The sequence below is a fragment of the Ipomoea nil genome, unplaced genomic scaffold (assembly GCF_001879475.1).
Source record: "Ipomoea nil cultivar Tokyo-kokei standard unplaced genomic scaffold, Asagao_1.1 scaffold1576, whole genome shotgun sequence".
Classification (NCBI taxonomy): domain Eukaryota; kingdom Viridiplantae; phylum Streptophyta; class Magnoliopsida; order Solanales; family Convolvulaceae; genus Ipomoea; species Ipomoea nil.
Genome location: NW_017618004.1, coordinates 2,377,535 through 2,398,774, shown reverse-complemented (window position 1 = coordinate 2,398,774; position 21,240 = coordinate 2,377,535). Strand labels below are relative to the sequence as shown.

The 21,240-nt window shown below is 33.5% G+C and overlaps 2 protein-coding genes and 1 long non-coding RNA gene across 3 annotated transcripts in view; 2 read left to right on the top strand and 1 right to left on the bottom strand.

Moving 5' to 3' along the window:
- The window catches only part of LOC109190448 (putative ubiquitin-like-specific protease 1B), a 26,478-nt gene extending 9,225 nt beyond the window's left edge, over positions 1-17,253 (top strand). The window contains exons 7-8 of the mRNA XM_019340934.1: positions 16,839-16,911; positions 17,060-17,253. Of these exons, the coding sequence (XP_019196479.1) occupies positions 16,839-16,911; positions 17,060-17,122 (136 nt within the window). The 3' untranslated portion in view covers positions 17,123-17,253. The remainder of the gene's footprint in view (positions 1-16,838; positions 16,912-17,059) is intronic.
- Positions 1,973-3,860, top strand: LOC109190450 (glucan endo-1,3-beta-glucosidase 13-like). Its single transcript, XM_019340936.1, has 2 exons — positions 1,973-3,382; positions 3,572-3,860. The coding sequence occupies exons 1-2, from the start codon at positions 2,002-2,004 to the stop codon at positions 3,604-3,606; spliced, it is 1,416 nt and encodes a 471-aa protein (XP_019196481.1). The 5' UTR covers positions 1,973-2,001; the 3' UTR covers positions 3,607-3,860.
- LOC109190453 lies at positions 7,401-21,240 on the bottom strand. The gene is made up of 3 exons (XR_002055701.1): positions 21,148-21,240; positions 18,240-18,244; positions 7,401-7,412 (listed from the first exon to the last, which is right to left on the bottom strand). It is a non-coding gene; the product is annotated as an uncharacterized LOC109190453 (long non-coding RNA).

Genomic DNA, 21,240 nt, shown 5'->3' with positions numbered 1-21,240 from the left:
TATCTTTTGATGCATAAATTGTAGAGTTGCAGGCAATTGTGTGCTTTTGAGGCATTTTGGATGAATTTGGAGTCAATGAGAGCTAAATATGAAGCTATGGAGATGGATGCAACACTTCCAAAGGAGTCTAGGATGGTGCTTTCAATGGTCTTAGTCATTTGAACAAACCAAAACAAAAGAGAAGCAAAAGATCAATGCATTGCAATTCCCGACCTGCACGTCGATGTCATAGTCTTTGGATCATATCTCGGGCTACAAATGTCCGATTGAAGTGATTCTTGTGTCATTGGAAATCTATCTTCAAGGGCTGCAATTTTGATTCAAGCACCAAAAGCTAATTCAAACGTTTCGAGGGTAAAAAATGACCTAGAAGACAGACTCAGTGCACAGGCAGTGCATACTGCCTTGTGGCCACGCCCGTGGCCACTGGGCAGTACACACTGCATTTCTTGCCACGGGTGAAGCCACGCCCGTGGCCAGCCCTCTGCAACTCATATTAGCTCGTTTTTGCTCATTTAAAAGTGGATTTTTGACCCCAAAAACCCATCTTTCACTTCCTTTCATTTCCTTAGCTTAGATTAGTCTAGTATTTCATCTCTAACTCATCTACAAAGCTTGTAATCATGGATTGGAGTGGGATCCGGGGTGTGGGGGGCCCTTAAGGTTGGGGTTCAGCCTTTTGGAAGAATGGATTGGAGTGGGATTCAATCAACCACAAATTTTTCATCTTCAATAGAGAAGCTTTCTCACTCTTCTGTTTAAGCTTTTGTGCAATGTTTGTGATACTTTCTTGTGCTTTGTTGTTATTTATGCTTATGAAGTGTGAGTAGTTCGTTTTTGGGATTGGATTAGGGTGATATTGCCAACCTAGATGCTAAATAGGTGATTATTGCATAAGGGGGAAGATATCTAACCTAGCTAGGGTTCATTTGTTTGAAATGGATTTATGTTGAATCTTGTTAATATTTGGTACGTAACTCTTATTAGCTTGCTTTTGGATAGTTATTCTCCACAATGAAAGTTGGGTGAAGAACTCAAGCCTCTCCTTTCTCAAACCCATTTTCTTTCTATGAAAATAGGGAAGAATTGAGGGCCTAAATGCTTTTGTGCTTTAAGAGCTAGAAATTGATACACCACGAAAGTGGGGCGATCCTTTCTCTAATCATTGTTCTTTAGCTTATGAAAAATGACTTTAAGCTAGGATTTTTATGTGCATTGCCTTTATGATTCTTTGGTTGATGTTTTCCCCTAATCCCTAAGTTGTTAAAGCATCTAGAAGGCAACATCCCCTAATTTGAGACCATCTTTTATTATTGTGTTTACTTGTGTTTAATTTGCATTGTCTTAACTAGATTTTTAGCATTTAATTGTTTGACGTACTCAACCATGAATTTGAACTTGCTTGGATTCTTGTGAGTTCCAATACTTTGGTGCCTAGGACCTTAGTTATCACTCAAGTACGTGCTATAGTCCCAATCCTTAGCGGAACGACAAATTTACACCCGTTTACTCACCACCTCTTTCCCATACATCACTTTTATACAATCAACTAATCTTATCGATCAACTAATCAAACTCACTAACTCAATCAACTAACAACCATTTACTAAACCCCCTATATAAATACTACCAATGTTTAGTAATTAATAGAGATAAATAATTAAAAATAATTAGATATGGAAGTTTCATAAGTGGGTATTTATTTTCTTTGCATTGCAATTAGGCAATTAAAATACCCATGTTTAATGCATAAGTGGCCTCCACTGCCATCACCTTAGCCACCCCACTGAGCTAAATTTTCCCGTGCTACCAACTCTGTTACAATGTAATATCTTTTCATAACTATTTTCTTAACCTACTAAAATATAAATAATTAATACCGAACTAACCTATGAGAATCAACTTGGTGCCTGAGCACAAGCTCTTGGCACCCTCTCTTCCTTAATTTCTATATAATTGCATGGAATATCGTCTTCACGTTCATCTCTCTCTCCTTCTAGCATGGCGTTTCCAAGATTGTATAGCCTCTGCATTTTCGCTTCTCTTTTTCTCTCTTTGTTACGGCATTCGGTCTCCGGCTCCGGCTCAATCGGAATCAACTACGGCCGAATCGCCGACGACCTTCCTTCTCCGGCGAAGGTTGTTCAGTTGCTCAAGAGTCAGGGAATCACCAAAGTCAAGCTCTACGACACCGACTCCACGGTTCTCGACGCGCTTTCCGGATCGGGAATATCCACTACAGTCGCGCTTCCCAACGAACAGCTCTCCGCCGCCGCGGCTAGCCAGTCGTTCACCGACCGGTGGGTCCAGTCCAACATCGTACCGTACAAGTCCATCATCGAAACCGTCGCCGTCGGCAACGAAGTGTTCGTCGACCCGGCGAACACCACCCCGTACCTCGTGCCGGCTATGAAAAACGTTTACGCTTCTCTGGCCAAATACGGCGTCGCTCCCTCCGTCAAAGTCTCCTCGCCCATCGGCTTCAGCGCCATGCAAACTTCGTACCCTCCTTCCTCCGGTTCGTTCAAGCCGGAGCTGATTCCGGTGATTAAGCCCATGCTGAGTTTCCTCGAGCAAACCGGTTCGTTTCTAATGTTGAACGCCTACCCCTTCTACGCCTATGAAGCTAATACCGACAAGATTTCCCTCGACTACGCGGTGTTCGGAGATAACCAAGGCGTGGTGGATCCTAACAATGGCCTTGTTTACAAAAGCCTGTTCGACGCGCAAGTCGACGCCGTCTACGCCGCCATTAACGCCGTCAAACCCGGCCATTTTAGGGTGGTGATTTCCGAGAGCGGATGGCCGTCGAAGGGCAACAGGAATGCAGCGGCGTACAACGGGAAGAAGGCCGCCGTGAACGCAGCGGCGTACGACGGGGAGACGGGCCCCGCGAGCGCCGTGAACGCAGCGGCGTACAACGGGAATTTGGTCCGAAGAGTGCTCACGGGGGGTGGGACCCCCTTGAGGCCCGACGAGCCTCTTAGCGTCTACTTGTTCTCTCTGTTCAATGAGAACCAGAAGTCCGGTCCCATCTCCGAGAGAAACTACGGGCTTTTCTATCCCAACGAGCAAAAGGTTTATGACGTCCCGCTGACGCTAGCGGCCCTCGGGAATAGAGGGAGTAAAGCTCAGGTCCCTCCGACGTGGTGCGTGGCCAACGGCGACGTCGGGCCGGAGAGGCTCCAGGTGGCGCTGGACTACGCTTGCGGCCAGGGAGCAGCGGATTGCGGTCCGATTCAGCCCGGGTCCACGTGTTACAATCCTAACACCCTTGTGGCCCACGCTTCCTACGCCTTCAACAGCTACTACCAGAAGAACGCACGTGGCCCTGGCACGTGCTACTTCGGTGGTGCTGGCTACGTTGTCACCCAGCCTCCCAGTAAGCATCTCTTATTACTCCCAACAATTAATATTTTCTTTAATATAAAAATTTTATTTTTATTTAGGCGTGTTCTTATAATCTTATCCCAAAGTTTGGCTCAAATATGGAATTAATTAATTCTTGTTGGTACTAAAATGATGGAATGCACTATTATTTAACTAAAATACAATATGTTTTTGTTTGCAGGATTTGGTAGTTGCGAGTTCCCAACAGGGTATTGATAAAGTAAGTATAAATTTGATGTTGAAATAAAAATGGAAAATATGAAATAAATGTAGGAGATGCAACTTTAACTCCAAGTCGCAGTTTTGTTGCCCCCTACTCTAAGGGGGTGTTTGGTTCACGGAATCTTAAATTACCTAGGTAATATGATTATCTCCCGAAAGGTAATATGAGATTTTGAGAATGTAAAATTACCTTTATGTGTTTGGTTTGAATTGTGTAATATAATATTATCTTGTTTGGTTAACTATTATATTTTAGGGTATATGGATCAATTTACTACAATATTCTCAATTATATATATATATATATATTGTTGGTCCCGAATGAGTGGTGAAAAGTCTAGAGGAGGGTGAATAGACGTTTCTAACTTTTTAAACTTTTATAAGACAAATATCACTTTGGTAATTTCAACTCCAAGTAACAAGTATAAACAACTAATCATTAGAGTGCACATCGAAAAAGATAAATGGTAAAGTGTTATGCTTGATTATGCAGTGCTCAAGGATGGATTCTAAACATGCAATATGTTCAAAACACCTGATATAACTCAAATGAGATGTATGCAAAGTTTGGCTCGCATGCAAATGTGGGAACAATCAATCCCAAACACTTAACGATATGCGATGAATAGTAATCGCGTTAGTTGGCAGTTATAATAAGCATGCACAAATAAATGAGCAGTAAGTAAAGTAGAGATAGATATTTAGAGTGGTTCGGAGATGGTGTAATTCTCCTACTCCACTTTCTCCTTTAACTCCAAAGGAGAGATTCACTATCTTTGTTCACTCATATACAATAGTGAATTAGTGTCCATTGACACTTCACGAGTGCTTCGCACAAAGCCACACTCCACCAAGGTTTTTCACAAGCTCCTCTTGTTACTCCCCTCCCTCCCCCCCCCCCCCCCCCCCCGAGTACTTTGCACCAAGCTGTATTCCTACACCACGAGAACTACGCACAAAGTACCGCTCTATAGGGTTTTCACGTACAAGCTCCTCTTGTTACTCTGCCATTTACAACGAGTGCTACGCACAAAGATACACTCGATCAACCAGGGTTTTTCACACTCATGTTGTTACTCCGCCCTCTTTCTACACTCAGTAGAGATGTTTACAAAGAAATAAAATATTTTTCTCGCAGACTTGAATATATTTCTATGAAACACACTTTCCCCCTTTGTGGCTGATTAACGTATTGTATGTTTTTCTCTTGTGTAATCGTATTTGTTCGCCAAACTTCTTGCCTTGGTCTTTAAGTCTTTTTGGGTATTTATACCTGATAAAAGTTATTTGCCCGTTGATCAAATTTCGATCTCGGTCGTCTATCTTCGTATGTAGTTGATCAAAAAGTGTCACTACTAGAAATTATGGAATTTCCGACCACCTGAAAGTGATCTTAAATCAAATCAAATTGACCCTACTAAATTGACCCTACTGAAATTTGTTAAAAAATAATTTTATAAACTCTTGAGAACCTTTCTAAATATAGAAAATAATTTTATGTACTAAATTGACCCCTCTGGACATTTTTAAAAATTAATTTAATAAACTCTCGAGAAACTTTCTAAATATAAAAAATAATTTAATGTACTAAATTGACCCTACTGAAATTTGTAAAAAAAAATTTTGTAAAACTCTCGAGGGGTCGTCATGCCTGGGCGAAGATGTCTCGACTGCGAAGCTTGATGGCTCGATAAACTTCCTGAATGGTTCCCCGCCTAAGTCGCGCTGCCTACGGATCTGGGTCGCCCGCCTGAATCTTGTAAGACGTTCGGTCGGGGACACACCAGCTGTCGCATATGCCCGTTTGCTCGAGCCAACTGACCTTCATCTAGGCAGGCAGTCGTACTTCCTGGTGGTCGATTGTTGAGAGCCGGCTGGCCACGATCTCCCAGTACTCTTTCGGATATTACCGGTGTTGCCCTTTTACTAAGTGTTGTACCATGTTCACACCTGAACGCCTGACTTTTTTAGGTTTAGCCGAGCGATGGCCTGAAAAAGTAAAAAGAAAATACAAAGAAACACAAGCATCCCAGCCGCCTTGTTTCCCAACACTAGCCCGGTTAACCGGGAACCCGGTCGATATCTCATCGCCATTCTGACTGATCCCGCGCCTTACCGACTGGTTCTGTGAAGCGGTACGGTCGCTAGTGCCATTATGATGATTCATCGAGTTCCGCCGGTTAGGGTTCTGAGACACGTCTTCTCATAACTGTCTTGTCAATCGTTACGTCACTCTTCCCCTCCGTTAGATCGAGGACACGTGTCACGATCTCGCCGGTCATCCCAACCTATAAATACCTCGACCTTCCTTCTCTTTTCCCCCTTTACAATTTTCGAACTTCCGCACTTCCGGCACTCTTCCTTCCTCTAGACAACTCTGCTCATCTCCGGTCGTCGCTCCCTTCTCAGGTCAGTTTCTCCTCCGATATATCACTTATTATCGTGTCCTTCTTCCCTCTCCCCTCGTTCTTTTTTTGTCATCCTCATCTTCATCTTCGTCTTCGTCTTCGGTCTCCTCTTCTTCCGCTTCCCCTGCCGCGGATGACCACCAGGGTCGGGCTGCGAGCCCTCCAGCCGTGGTTCCGGCGACGGCGAGGACTGGGAGTCGGGGTTTCTGGACACCCTCGACTGGACGGTAGGTCGCCGTCCTCGCTTCGCGAGGTCGATTTTCTTCATGCTCGACGGTTGCTGGGTACACCTGCCGTTTACCGTGGGGCAGGCGACCGACTGGTGACAGATCATATCTAAGATATTTTCCAGATATTTCCCATGTCGACACAAACTAAATAACATATACTACGTATTATATTGTGGAGTGGCAAATTATACTGTGCATCAAAATGCACATTGCATTGTGCGCTTTAAAACTGTACGTGTATTATGTTAAAAGTTTATGTGTATTACGTTAAGAGTTTATATGTACTATATTAAGAGTTTATGTGTATGATGTTAAAAGTTTATGTGAATTATGTTAAGAGTTTATGTGTATTATATATTATGTTAAGATTATGTGTATTATGTTAGGGTGTATTCTACTATACAGTTATGTACATGCGAAACAGAGGATTTTTAGGATGCACAATGCATTGTGCACCCTGGTGCACGATATAACAATTGTTGTGGAGTAGAAGAAAATGGAAAACCATTTATAACAAAATAAACCCAACACTCTATGTTTAATTAGAACGAAAGAATTTCATTGATGTTTGTTACCTATTTTGAAAACCAAAAAGTATAGTATATTATTATTAAGTAATTGAATATTTAATTTAATCTTGTTACATTTGTGTGACTAAACTCACAATCTGGAGCACAACAATACAAATATCAACTCACCAAGCTACTCAGTCTTTGTATACTAAAAGACACAAAACTCTACTTATTTATGTGAACTGCACTTCACTCAAAGTAGTGGGGTGAATAGTGTAGATGGAAGGCAACTTAGTCCACACACTTCAATGTATGAACGAGGCTCCTACACTATAAATAGGATGCCTTGCTTCTCATTAAGATATCATGGTCTTAACATTTCATCCATTTTCTTCACCCAAAAAATTGAATCCCTAACCCCAAAGGTTCCCCACACCTCAACCTTACATCCCTCTTGTCCAGTGGCTTGTGGTTATTAATTCCAGCCATTGTGTATATTTTTTTTTTTGGCCTAATGTGTGAAATTTTATGTTTCCCCATGATATTTTAAATTCTAGGGTCCATGAGAATAAAAATAAATACCCTTAATTCAAAATTATCATTCTATTTTATAATCTAAATTGATATTTTATTTTCACAAAATTAGAATTCTATATCTCCCTTAGTATAATCTCAAATTGCATTGTTAAGTAAAATTTGAGAGCTATTAAATAAGCTCTAGTAATATAAATTTGGGAATCCCATGTCATATACTCGATCAACCCAATTTTGCAAGCCATACTGTAATAGCATTATTTAAAGATATTGGCATATTGGTTAATTATTATCTTTTAGAAAAAAAAAAAAAAGTTTAAAGTTCATATTGCTGAAAATCTATATATATATATAACTAAAATCCTCCTTCCCAAATTTCCCCCCCAAAACTTAGGGTCATTTATGTAATATCTAAATTTATTTAATTAATAATTAATAAGTATAGTAATTATATATTATTCATATCCGATTAATTATAGAAATTAATTTACATGTGAATCATAACTTACCAAATGAATTACTACACAATCTTACCTAATTAATTTATAGTACTGTAAGTATTATGTCCAGATTTATATATACTCAATAATCAATCAATAGAATCAGTTATTAATAAATTTACCTTATTTTACGTTATAATTGCTCCATAAATAAATTCATAATCAGTCATAATCTACAATTGCAATTGTACATCGAGATTTCTCTATAACCATCCACATAATCTGCAAAATAATCTTTATTTCTGCAAATAATAATGCTCCATAACCAGCCACATAATCTGCACTATAAATACTCTTATAATCCTAAACAATTCTACCATCCATTATTTTCTATTCTTCTCTGCTATTTCTCCTTATTGTTCACTAATGGAGATTCTCAGTACAAATCTGAAGTTTGCTAAAGGAGTTCCAATGGTTAAATCATCAATAGCCCTAAAAGATGTTCAACTTGAACTTGAGAAACTAAGATAGAGGCAATATCAAAGGTATGTTATATTTTTCTGAGAATGTAATTTTGTGTGATGTGGTGCCATTTTCTATTTTGAAGTTTCATTACAAGGTTAAAACATTTAAAATTTCAGTACCCCCAATGAGAGGGGAAAACGCAGGGAAAGGAAAGGAAAGAAAAAACATAGGGGAAATGGAGCTAAAATGAAATGTGGTCAAAAGATTGTGCAAGTACAAATCCATACTCAACTCCAGTGTTAGGTAAAGGGGAAAAGGAGTTGAATCCCCTCCTCCATTTTTCTAGGGAAAAAAAGGTTTTTCATTGTCCTGTGAGTTGACTTAACATCAGGTTTCTCACATATGAACTGTATTACATTCCATATGATTTTGTTTTGCAGAACATGTGAATGCATAAACTTGGGATGTATTTATAATTTAGTATAAAGTATGTCATATAGTAATTTTTTTTTTGAAAGTATGTCATATAGTAATTTAATTATATCTTAGTTTTATTATATTTTCTTTGCAGGAATCAAGCTATGTGCATGCAGTTTCTGAACAATGAAAGAAGGTTGAAGGTTATCCAAGTGAAATAAAGGAAAGCAGACTATAAGGAATGAAACCTGCAAAAAGTTATTAAGTTCCTTCTACAGGACCACAACTTGGTTGGCCACAAGATGCATCTCACGTTGGACAAACTATTTTTTTCCAAGACCACAACAATGAAGACCACAAGATGTACCTCAGTCTGGACAAACTGAGTCCTCTAAGTCCATAGTTCAAATTACAATGGAAGTGTTTAACATGTAGATTGTACCAGATTGGAGTAATTGCAATCTGGAAATCAAATAAAATATGAATGCAATTTACTCTAAGTATGAGTTTGACTTACATACCATTTTGTGGTACGTGAACTTATTGATTAACCAAAAGTCCAAATGATATCGAAGCTTAATCCACACAGAAAAGTACACAGTAAATTACAAGATCAAATCACAACTAAAACAAAGAAAAAAATAACTTATTCAAAATGCATGATAAAAATAGTATATCAAATGTAATTTGAGTACTAATAACTTATTACCTATTTGGCAATATTAGAGATAGAAAATTTGTTATATAAAAATAAAAAAGATCTCTAATTCACTGAAAATGGATAAGGAAACAAAATTCACTAATTAATACTAATAATAACCAGTAAAAATGAAAAAAAAAATCCCTAATTCACATTGAAAAAGAAAATTGATCAATACTAAATAATAATGTGTAAAAAATGAAAATAAAAAAAGATCCATAATTAACTCAAAATGTAAAAGGAAACAGATTACACTAATTAATACTAATAATAATCAGTAAAAAAGTATGCCTAATTCACTGATTAATGAAAAAGGAAACAGAATTCAATGATTAATGAAAAGAAAAATCCTACAAAAAATAACTAATTAATAATAATAAGGATATGAAATTAACTAATAATAATAATAATAATAATAATAATAAAATTAAGAATTAATAACAATAATAATTATTATTATTATGATTAATGCTAATAATAATTAGTAAAAAATTTAGCAGTACTAAAAAAAAAAAAAAAAAAGAATTCCTAATTCACTGATTAGAAAAACGGAAAAATAAATCCTACAAAAAATTACTAATCTATATCTATATTATATATATATATAATTAAAAGTAAAATCCCCCTAGCCAAATTTCTCCCCAAAAATATAGGGACATTTCTGTAATATCATCCATTATTTATATATAGATATTATATATAATTAATAATATTTTATATAATAATCAGTATAAAAGTTAGCAGTAAAAATAGAAAAATAAAAAAAAATAAAATATCTAATTCACTGAAAATGGAAAAGAAAACAAAATTCACTAATTAATACTAATAATAATCAGTAAAAAAGTTAGCAGTAAAAATGGAAAAAAATCCCTAATTCACATTGAAAAAGAAAATTGATCAATACTAAATACCAATGTGTAAAAAATAAAAATAAAAAAGGATTCATAATTAACTCAAAATATAAAAGAAAACGGATTACACTAATTAATACTAATAATAATCAGTAAAAAAGTATGCCTAATTCACTGATTAATGGAAAAAGAAACAGAATTCAATGATTAATGAAAAGAAAAATCCTACCAAAAATAACTAATTAATAATAATAAGGATAAGAAATTAATTTAATAATAATAATAATAATAATAATAAATTAATAATTAATAATAATAACAATAATAATAATAATAATAATATGATTAATGCTAATAATAATCAGTAAAAAAGTTAGCAGTACCAAAAAAAAAAAAAAAATTCCTCATTCACTGATTAGAAAAAGGATACAGAATTCACTAATTAACAGAAAAATAAATCCTACACAAAATTACTAATTTCTCTCTCTCTCTCTCTCTTTCTCTCTCTCTCTCTCTCTCTCTCTCTCTCTCTCTATATATATATATATATATATATATATATATATATATATATATATATATATATATATATATATATATATATATATATAGGAAGAAGAATATTATTATTTGTGGTAAAGCTTATTTGGTAAGTAAATGTCAAATGGAAATTAAATAAAATCTATTAATTGATAATATCGTTGTTCAAATATAATAAAAATTCTATGTAATAATCTAATAATAATAAAATAAAAGTAAAATTAAAATAATAACAATAACAATAACAACAACAACAACAACAATAATAATAATAATAACAATAATAATAATCCAAATAAAACTATATATAAAATAAAATTAAAAAAATAAGAAGAAGACAAAAATTAAAATAATAACAATAACAATAATAATAACAACAACAACAACAACAACAACAATAACAATAATAATAATAATAATAATAATAATAATAATAATAATAATAATAATAATAATAATAATAAAACTATATACAAAATAAAATTAAAATTAAGAAAAAATAAGAAGACAAAGGTGGCTCCCCTTTGTAAATGATGTGGGATAATATTGATCCCACATTAAAAATGTTTGGAAAGAGGACCTCTTGAGCTTCTCAATATAAGAGGAGCAATGCATATAGTTCCTCCTCTTACAAACATATAATTTCTTGCCCATCAATATGGACAAATATTGAAAAGTCCAAAGACTTTTTTTTTTTTTTTAGTCCTATTGACCCGACAAATTATGTTGTGGAACTGTGTCCAGCTTGCAAGGTAGACACGGTTCAAAAATAGTTCATAATTATGAATATATAGTTCAAAAATTATGAACATATAGTTCTATAATTAAGAACTTAGTGTTGTCAACATAATTATAAACGTATAGTTATGTAATTATGAATATAGAGATTAAATAATTGCGAATATGAAGTTAAAAAATTATTATGAATATATATCTTTATAATTATGAACATATAATTTAGTAACTATGAGCATATAGTTCTGCAATTATGAATATAGACTTCAATAATTATAAATAAGAAGTTCAAAAATTATGAATTTATAGCTTTATAATAATGAACATATAGTTCAGTAATTATGAACATGCAAGGTGGACACAGTTACACCGCATAACTATTCGATGCAAATTATGCTGTGCAACCGAATGCACCTTGCAAGGTGCATACGGTTGCAAAACGTCGCCGTTTTGGTTAAAAAAAACGCGTGTCCCACTTAAAGAAGAAATCAGGTTCGATTCCTGGCAATAGCATTTTTATATATCCAGAAATTCATAACTATATATCCATAAATTCATAACTATATATCCACAATGAATGAACTAAATATCCATAAATTCATAACTATATATCCACAAATTTATAACTATATATCCAGAAATTCATAACTATATATCCACAATAATGCTATTGCCGAGAATCGAACCTGATTTTTTTTTTTTATTAAAGTGGGACGCGCATTTTTAGTCAAAACGACGTCGTTTTGCATCGTATGCACCATGCGCATGGTACATTCAGTTGCACAGCATAACTATTGACTATTCGATTGACCCTATTACATGTAAACTTTCTCAACCTATTGAAGCCCAACGTGTCAAAAGGCTCTTATTTAAGAAACCTTATTTTAATGGCTTCTTATTTTATTTTATTTTTTTTTAAAAAAAAAAAATTAATTTATTAGGGGGTTTGAGAAAGATTAACCCAAAATGCATATGAGTTGTTTTAGTTTTTAGCAGTTTGGAGCAAATTGCTAAGTTATTAAATACTATTTTTAGTGTTTTGATTAAATATAAAAGGTTAAACAGCTGAATTTCTTAAAATTTTGACAAATTTGCCAAATAATCAAATTACAACAACAACAACAGTAGTAGTAGTAGTAATAATAATAATAATAATAATAATAATAATAATAATAATAATAATAATAATAATAATAATAATAATAATAATAATAATAATAATATTAATATTAATATTAATCCAAACAAAACTATATACAAAATAAAATTAAAATTAACAAAAAAAAAAAAAAAAAAAAAAGACAAAGGGGAGTCACGGGCTCCCTTTGTAAATGATTTGGGATCATTTTGATCCCACATTGGAAATGTTTGAAAAGATGCGCTTTTGAGCTCCTCTATATAAGAGGTACATAAATAATTTTTTGCCCATCAATATAGCAAGTATTATGAAGTCAAAAGGTTCTTATTTAAGAAACATTAGTTTTGTCTTCTTATTTTAGTTATTTATTTATTTATTATTTATTATTAGTGGGGGTTGGGAAAGATTAATCCAAAATGTATGCGTTGTTTTAGTTTTTTCTTTGCAGTTTGGAACAACTTACTGAGTTATTAAATAATATTTTTGGTGTTTTGATTAAAGATAAATTATTAAAATGACGAATTTGTCAATAATAATAATAATAATAATAATAATAATAATAATAATAATAATAATAATAATAATAATAATAATAATAATCCAAACAAAACGATATATAAAATAAAATTAAAAAATAATAATAGGAAGAAGAAGTCAAAATGGAGCCACGGGCTCCCTTTGTAAATGATGTGGAATCATTTTGATCTCACATTGAAAATGTTTGGAAATGTAAGCTCAGCTCCTCTGAGGAGCAATGCTCCTCTTACAAAGAAGTCCAAAGTGTTTTTTTTTTTTTTTTTGAGAAGTAAAGGGAATGTTTCAATAATAATATTTTACATCATCAAATAGTAAATGCATATTTTAAAAAATAGTAAAGGTAAATTAAAAATGAAACGAAAATATTTCAATAATAATATTCTACATCATCAAATTAAAATGGAACGGAAATTATGTAAAAATATCACTGTATCTATATTTTAATTGACTAATAATTGACTGAAAATAAAAAAGAATAATTGACTACACATTAGCTATTAATTTGAGCAATTATTTGCACAAAATCAAGCAATAATAACATCAAAATATATAAACGATCCAAATGATATCTTTAATTGCATTATATAATATTTGATGTTCTAATTTAAATAATTATATATCAATTCATATATTCTTAATATATTACAACAAATTCATTCCGTGTATCGCACGGGCGCAAATACTAGTAACCTCTAATTATAAAACCGCCCTTATTAAGATATATCCACTCTTCATTCTTCAATTACTCCATGATTACGTTTTCCATTATTTCGACCACTTTTCTCATCCCGTACCACATCGATCGGATATGAGACTAAACGATAATATTACAACTATTCTAATAATTAAAATTTTGTAATCGGATTTTTCCCCCAATATATCTTGCAACTTAATTGTTAATCAACCATTATGTTTTGTCCTAAAAAATGAATACGAATTGAACACTCATTATATTATATTTTGAGTGATTTTACATATACTCGTATTTTATACTATCATTTTCTATTTCCTATAATGTGATATGTTTTAATTGTTTAATATAAGGATGTCATGATTTTTATCTATTCATTTTTTTTTTCCAATAAAATTTAGAAACAAGTGGAAGTAAAAGTTCTAAGTTTTTGAAACTAAAGTAATATTTTTGTTATTTTTATTTGCTAGTGTTCCAAAAAAGAGATATGGGAGAGCCGGAAGTACGTTGTGCACGAAACTGACGCGAAACTGTTTCATGTAACACATGTAGAGGCTACTCAAATAACAGAATGCAACTACAACAAATTCAACAGAGTATGCATCCCGTGTAAGCATGTGTTTGCGGTTTTCAAAGACGAAGGCATAGAAGAAATACCAAGCAGGTATATGGTTCCCCGGTGGACAAAAAATGCGTGCACAAGACCAATGTATGATATCATGTGGAAAGTAAGCACTAATACGCATGGCGGAAATGAAGGGCGAACAATTGCCAACAAACTATGGAATGAATTCTATAACTGCATGGGATTAGCTAATGGATGGCCAGACCAAATGGAGCTAATGTTGGAAACAATGCAAGAGCTAAAAGGGAAGTTACAAAGGGGAAACCACCAACCCAACCCCAGTGCCCAACCCTAATCATTGATTGAATCAATAGTATTGTCAGGAACAAAGGTAGTGTGAAAAGATTGAAGAGCAACAAAGAAAAAGCATCCGAGAAAGCAAAGAAAAATGTGAGGAAGTGCGCTACATGTGACCGACCAGAGCACGATAGCAGGAATTGTCCTGACAAAAAAGAATATAATTCTCTGAGTAATACTCCCCCAGACTCCTTAGTATGGCTATGCGTGCTCATGGTTCACCAGCGGCGTGCACATATATAGTTTAAAATAAGAATGAAACTATGCACTCATAATTATTTTTAGTATTACTATTAGTAGTTTTATTAATAAAATTGGTATTGTGTTTACTGCCATAATTCATATAATAATTTCTAGGCACCATAGAGTTGGTCTGCGTCAATACTGTTACTAGTTTTACAAAATGTGAGTTTTATTACAATAACTGTGCTCATGGTTCACCAGCTCCGTGCACACGTTCAGTTTAAACGAGGAATAAAACTATCCACTTAGTCTTGTTTTAATTTGAGCATTACTATAACAACTTTAAAAGATATTAATCCAAATATTCCTATTATTGCTATAATAATTAGCAGAATACCTGCGAATTGGTGTAGTGGATAGCAAGTAGGGATCACAAACACATATACTCTGTGCACACATGGCGACCTAACCCATATTAATACGAGCTCAAAACGTAGAAATTTTACTTTGTCACATTCAAGTAGACACATAATTGTTAAGTCTTCTTGTTGTTACATAACCAGAAATTTTGAGTATTGTATTAACTGCTCAGATTTTAATTTTGTTCCTATCCACAAAGAAGTGCATTGGTGTTTAGCTGTCATCAACAAGAAGGATGGAAAGTTCCAGTATCTTGATTCATTGAGGGGAAGAGACCCTTGTGTTATGCCAATACTAGTAAGTTTTGCAGATATGTGAATGAATTTTATTTAAGAAAGATTGCATGTTCTTGCCTTTTTATTTTCTTCACTTTCACTGGAGGTGCCAAACGGGCACAATAGTTATGCTGTGCAACCGAATGTACCATGCGCATGGTGCATACGGTTCAAAACGACGTCGTTTTGATTAAAAACGCGCGTCCCACTTTAAAAAAAAAAAAAAATCAGGTTCGACTCTCAGCAATAGCATTATTGTGGATATATAGTTATGAAATTGTGGATATATAGTTATGAAATTGTGGTTATATAGTTATGAATTTATGGATATTTAGTTCATTCGTTGTGGATATTTAGTTCAATCATATATTGTAGATATTTAGTTCATTCATTGTGGATTTTTACTTCATTCATTCATTCATTCACTGTGGATATATAGTTATGAAATTGTGGATATATAGTTATGAAATTGTGGTTATATAGTTATGAATTTATGGATATTTAGTTTATTCATTGTGGATATTTAGTTCAATCATATATTGTGGATATTTAGTTCATTCATTGTGGATTTTTACTTCATTCATTGTGGATTTTTACTTCATTCATTCACTGTGGATATATAGTTATGAAATTGTGGATATATAGTTATGAAATTGTGGTTATATAGTTATGAATTTCTGGATATATAAAAATGCTATTGCCGGGAATCGAACCTGATTTCTTCTTTAAGTGAGACGCGCGTTTTTTTAACCAAAACGGCGCCGTTTTGCAACCATATGCACCTTGCAAGGTGCATTCGGTTGCACAGCATGCGAAACGGGCAGGTTTGGGCCGGCCCCGTTCGGCATGCCACATTAATTGGCCTTTTTTTTTTTTTTTTCTCTCTTTTTTATATCCTGTTATAGAAAGAATATATTTATTTGGCTGTTACCTACCTGCTGGCTTTACCCTTTGCTTTAATGATAGATAGCCTGTTTTCTTGCAAAAGTTGATTACTTTGTTGGGCTTTATGATAGATAAAGGCAGTAACATCTGCTTAGCTGGTGCTAGATTTGCAAATTTCCCTCTTAATCCCCCTTAGCTATTTTATTTCTGCAATTCCCTTAAAGTTGACTGTTTGGTATTCCATTTCTGTAATAGCAACCTTCTGATTAGACTCTATGTCTTACATTTGGTCTTTTCTTTAATTTCATCTGATAATGTGAATTGGCATTTGTATTGTACCCAGGTTTGATTGTGGCATGTTTATGATCAAGTATGTTGATTTCTACAGCAGAGACAAGGGACTTTGTTTTAGCCAGGTGAGAAGAAGCTTTTTATGAGATTGAGAACATATATAGAGCATATGAAAGGGAAGTCAAGAAACATTTTGGATTGTGGGATTTTGGTATAATAATAATAATGTACTAATACTGGTATTCTTCCTTTACTACTTCATTTTGGTTGTAGGAGCACATGCCATATTTTAGGTTAAGGACAGCAAAGGAGATATTGAGGTTGAAGGCCGAGTGATGATGGATTGGGCTTTCTTGGTTTTTGCCCTTCATACATAATTCTTGGTTTGATGCTTCCACTGAATCTTGTCCATATTGATTTAGCCAAGAATACAATTTTAATTGCACTCCATATAGGTGTTCAAAAAACTTGTTTTTCGCAGGCTCTGGGATCCAGACCCGCCAATCCTAATGAGTACTATTAGTTGGAACGGTTATGACTTAGATAACCCACGTAGTAAATTTTGGGAATTAAACAGCATGGTGTTCAAGAAGTTATCAGATTTTATTTTTCGGATGAAAATCAAAGTTTAATGATGCTTTAACTGAGGACTAAGTTGAGTACATACTAATTGTCTAGTTAGGGATTTTATTGTGTAGTCAATTGCTAGACCAATTTAGTTGGAAATTGCCCTCGATTATAGCATAATTCTACAACCTCTTTCATTGAACTCCATGTCCAATATAATCCTTTGAATAGTAATGTCATTGCTACATCCTTGTATGAGAAGTAGCTTATTCCACATAGAATAGAAGAACAACCCATGTTTGTAGGGGTTTGACTTTATTCCAATAACAATTCTCTATTTTTGTTCTCTCAAAATATATCATCCATGAAATAGAATAAATACAAAGTACACAAAAATAGTTATGCCAAATAAATTGTCAATTTTACAAATAACTAAATCATGTTTGTCTCGAAAGGAGTGGTTGTGTGGTGGAGCATGACTCTTGTACTTAAAAGTTATAAATTCAATTCTTATCGACATCCTCTTGGTTGAGCTTTTTGCATAGATTCCTAATGTAGTTTACCTCTCCTTTTTGTCACGAATGTACATTATTTATTTACGCAACATTTGTACATTATTTGATAGTTTAAATATTTTTAGTATTCAAAAAATGAACATTTAATATATTAAAAATATACTTTTAATATAATAAAAATGTACCTTATGTCACTGGTCCACTTTATAAGGTGACCATGATCCATGGCACATCCCTATATAGTTACGCACACAACCTTGGATTAAACTTATATATATAAAAAAAAAAATTAAACTTATAACTAAATACAGTGATTAAAAAACAAATAAAAAACTTTATAGTAGATCACTTGAAATGAATAGGGTATTAACAACTCCTCCCCGACCATATCTCTTTCTTCTATCACTAACATGACTCATCAAGATCTTCTTTCCTTATCTATCTAGACATTCTTTATTGTAGGTTTCCAACATTTTGGTGACAATATATAGTTGCTCTTCTTCTTCTTCTTCTTTTATGACACCTTAACTTGTAACAATATGTTCCAATTGATGACCTTTCATGTTATAGTAATAGCATGCATGTTGGCATTATGCTCCTGGAATCTTGGTTCTATTTCTCTGTTACGTCAATGAAATACAAAATAACTTAGTCAAAATCGGGGCAGCTCAATTGGTCACATGAGTGAAGTTTGAGAACAATGATCCGAGATGAAGTCTTACCAGCGGCAATGAGGGAACAATCTTTCAAAGTGAGGGGGGGCTCTTCCTAGATGCTCTGTCAGGTCAGATCATGAGAGGCCCCTTGGGGTTGGCGATTCAACCTTTTGAGAACAACAACAACAACTTAGTCAAAATCTTTAACAATCACAAATACTTCAATGATTTTATTGACGCTAAAGACTTTGTGGTCAAGCGGCATAGTTGTGATCCCTCAAATGAGAGGTCTCAAGAAAAAAAATGAGTCAAAATCTTTAACAATCACAAATACTTCAATGATTTTATTGACGCTAAAGACTTTGTGGTCAAACGGCATAGTTGTGATCCCTCAAATGAGAGGTCTCAAGAAAAAAAATGATTTTATTTTTGAATGCAGAACCAATGAGTGTGAAACAATATTAATGTAATCTGCAGCTAATTAAAGCCAATATAATGCAGTAAGTAGTGTAATCAATCAAATCTCCCAACCTAAACATTCACTTTGAATCATTCTTTGCAATTTTTTAAAAAATATAGTTATAAAAAAAATAAAATTAAAAAAAAAAAAAAAAAGGAAAGGAAAGAAAATGGTTAGTAAGTAGTAACAATCTAAAAATAAAACCAATACACCACCGCAGTACGGCACCACCCTACTAACTGACCTGATAGTTATGAACCCAGACCTTAATTACACCATAAAAGTTAGCTCATAAGTGTAAATTTGATTTAAATCTTATATATTAACTTAGATGATCATCTGAAACCTTGTGGGATCGATGCATCACCTTAGAAGTATCTTACGAGGTTGAATTCCAAAGAGAGGATTTGAATAGGATTTGTTGACTTAACTATCTTAAACATATGGTTGAAAAGTCGAGTTTAAATTTGACAATACACACACTCCACCTACTATGATACTCTTTCTCTCTAGAGACAAATGAACCTGAGAAATAGCTTAGCTAGATTAACTGATAACAAAAACCACCAAATTAATTAATAGAAAAGGATTAGTTGGTATATGGTTGAATTCCCAGGACAAATGGACAATTACAATTACATGCGTCCAAACTTAACGTACCAATTGCACCTCCGCGTATGGTATTTGACTATTTTGTCACATTTCCTAACTTCATCTATAAGTATCTAAACACTCTCATTACATACAATTAACATTATTTATTTATTTATTAATATTTTGTATAATCTAAAATGTTTAAATGAAGAACTATTGCAGATTTTTATAGATTCAATAAAAATGGTTATTAGCATAAATTGAATTTAAATTTATTTTCTAAATAGTGAATAATTTTTTATTTTTGTCAATAGCCTTGCGGTCTAGTGGCATAAAATTACTCTTCCAAATGGGAAATCATAGGTTTAATTTGATCCTAGTGTCAACTAATTTTAGATGCCATAAACAAGGATTGTTTTGAAGTTTTAATTAGTTTAATCTATATGAATTTGTTGGAGTTTGATCCAATCACTCAAGCAAACAGTACATAATGTGTTAGTTCAACAGATACAGAAAATGAAAGAATTCACATCTACCTTACTAGTGTTAGTTCCACCTCCATAACTAGTACCATCCCAACCCATTCTTCTTTCCATAATTATTCAAAATTTCCATTTTGACTTTAGAGTCTTTTGTGTGAAACTGTCTCACATATCTTAATTTGTGAGACGGGTCGAATCTATAATAATTGTTTGTTACTTATGAATTTTGAAATAAATAAATTGTTACCTATAATAGATATTGTAATATTTATATGTGAAATTGTGATACTATTTAGGATAAAATTGATTGTTACTAATGATAAATATAATATTGTGATACTTATAATTGAAATTGTGATACTTACAAAGTATATATTCATTGAGCATCTCACCCAATTGTCTACCACCCGACCCGTCTCACGAACAAAGATCCGTGAGACGGTCGCACACAAGTTTTTATTTTTGATTTATTGGAAAGATTGTTATTGTTACTCGAATGTGTGTTTTTAGTAAAAGTAGTATTGTGATCTTTGCTGACACAAACTAAGAATATTAATAGACAATGCTAATTTCGTGACTAATAAGTAATCAACCAGCTAGTCAACACAATCGTAGAATTTTATTTTTTATTTTTTCAAAAAAAAAAAAAAAAAAACTTTAAGAAATAGAGGAATCAAGAACAAGGAAGCATTTAATGCTGAAAAAATATTTGAACTCCTTACATGATGGCCCGAGAAGGGCATTTATTCAGCCTATACGACCCATTAATGTCCCCATTTACTCCTAATTATTTCTAAGGAAATTCACAAGGGCTCTCTCCTTATATTCTCATTTTATGAGTTTAACTCTTCCGCTTCACATTATAATCTCTTATCATATGTTTTCTTTAATCCTTCTCATTTTGTGGGTTATATTCCTTTTCACTTCTACACATCATCTATATTGACATATTGGTTAATGATTATCTAAAAATGAGAATGGCCATTGGGGTGTGTGAAACAATGGAGTAGGGTCCCCACACCTCCGTCCGACCAAATATGAGAGGATGTAATATTATGGTAGCTCAGCTGAACCACATAGGCTAGACTTTTGCTTACTGTGCACAAGAAATTCCACTCACTTTGAGAAGTTGCTTCCACACTGTCGCTAGTGAGACTCGATCTCTGATTATTCTTTTCAA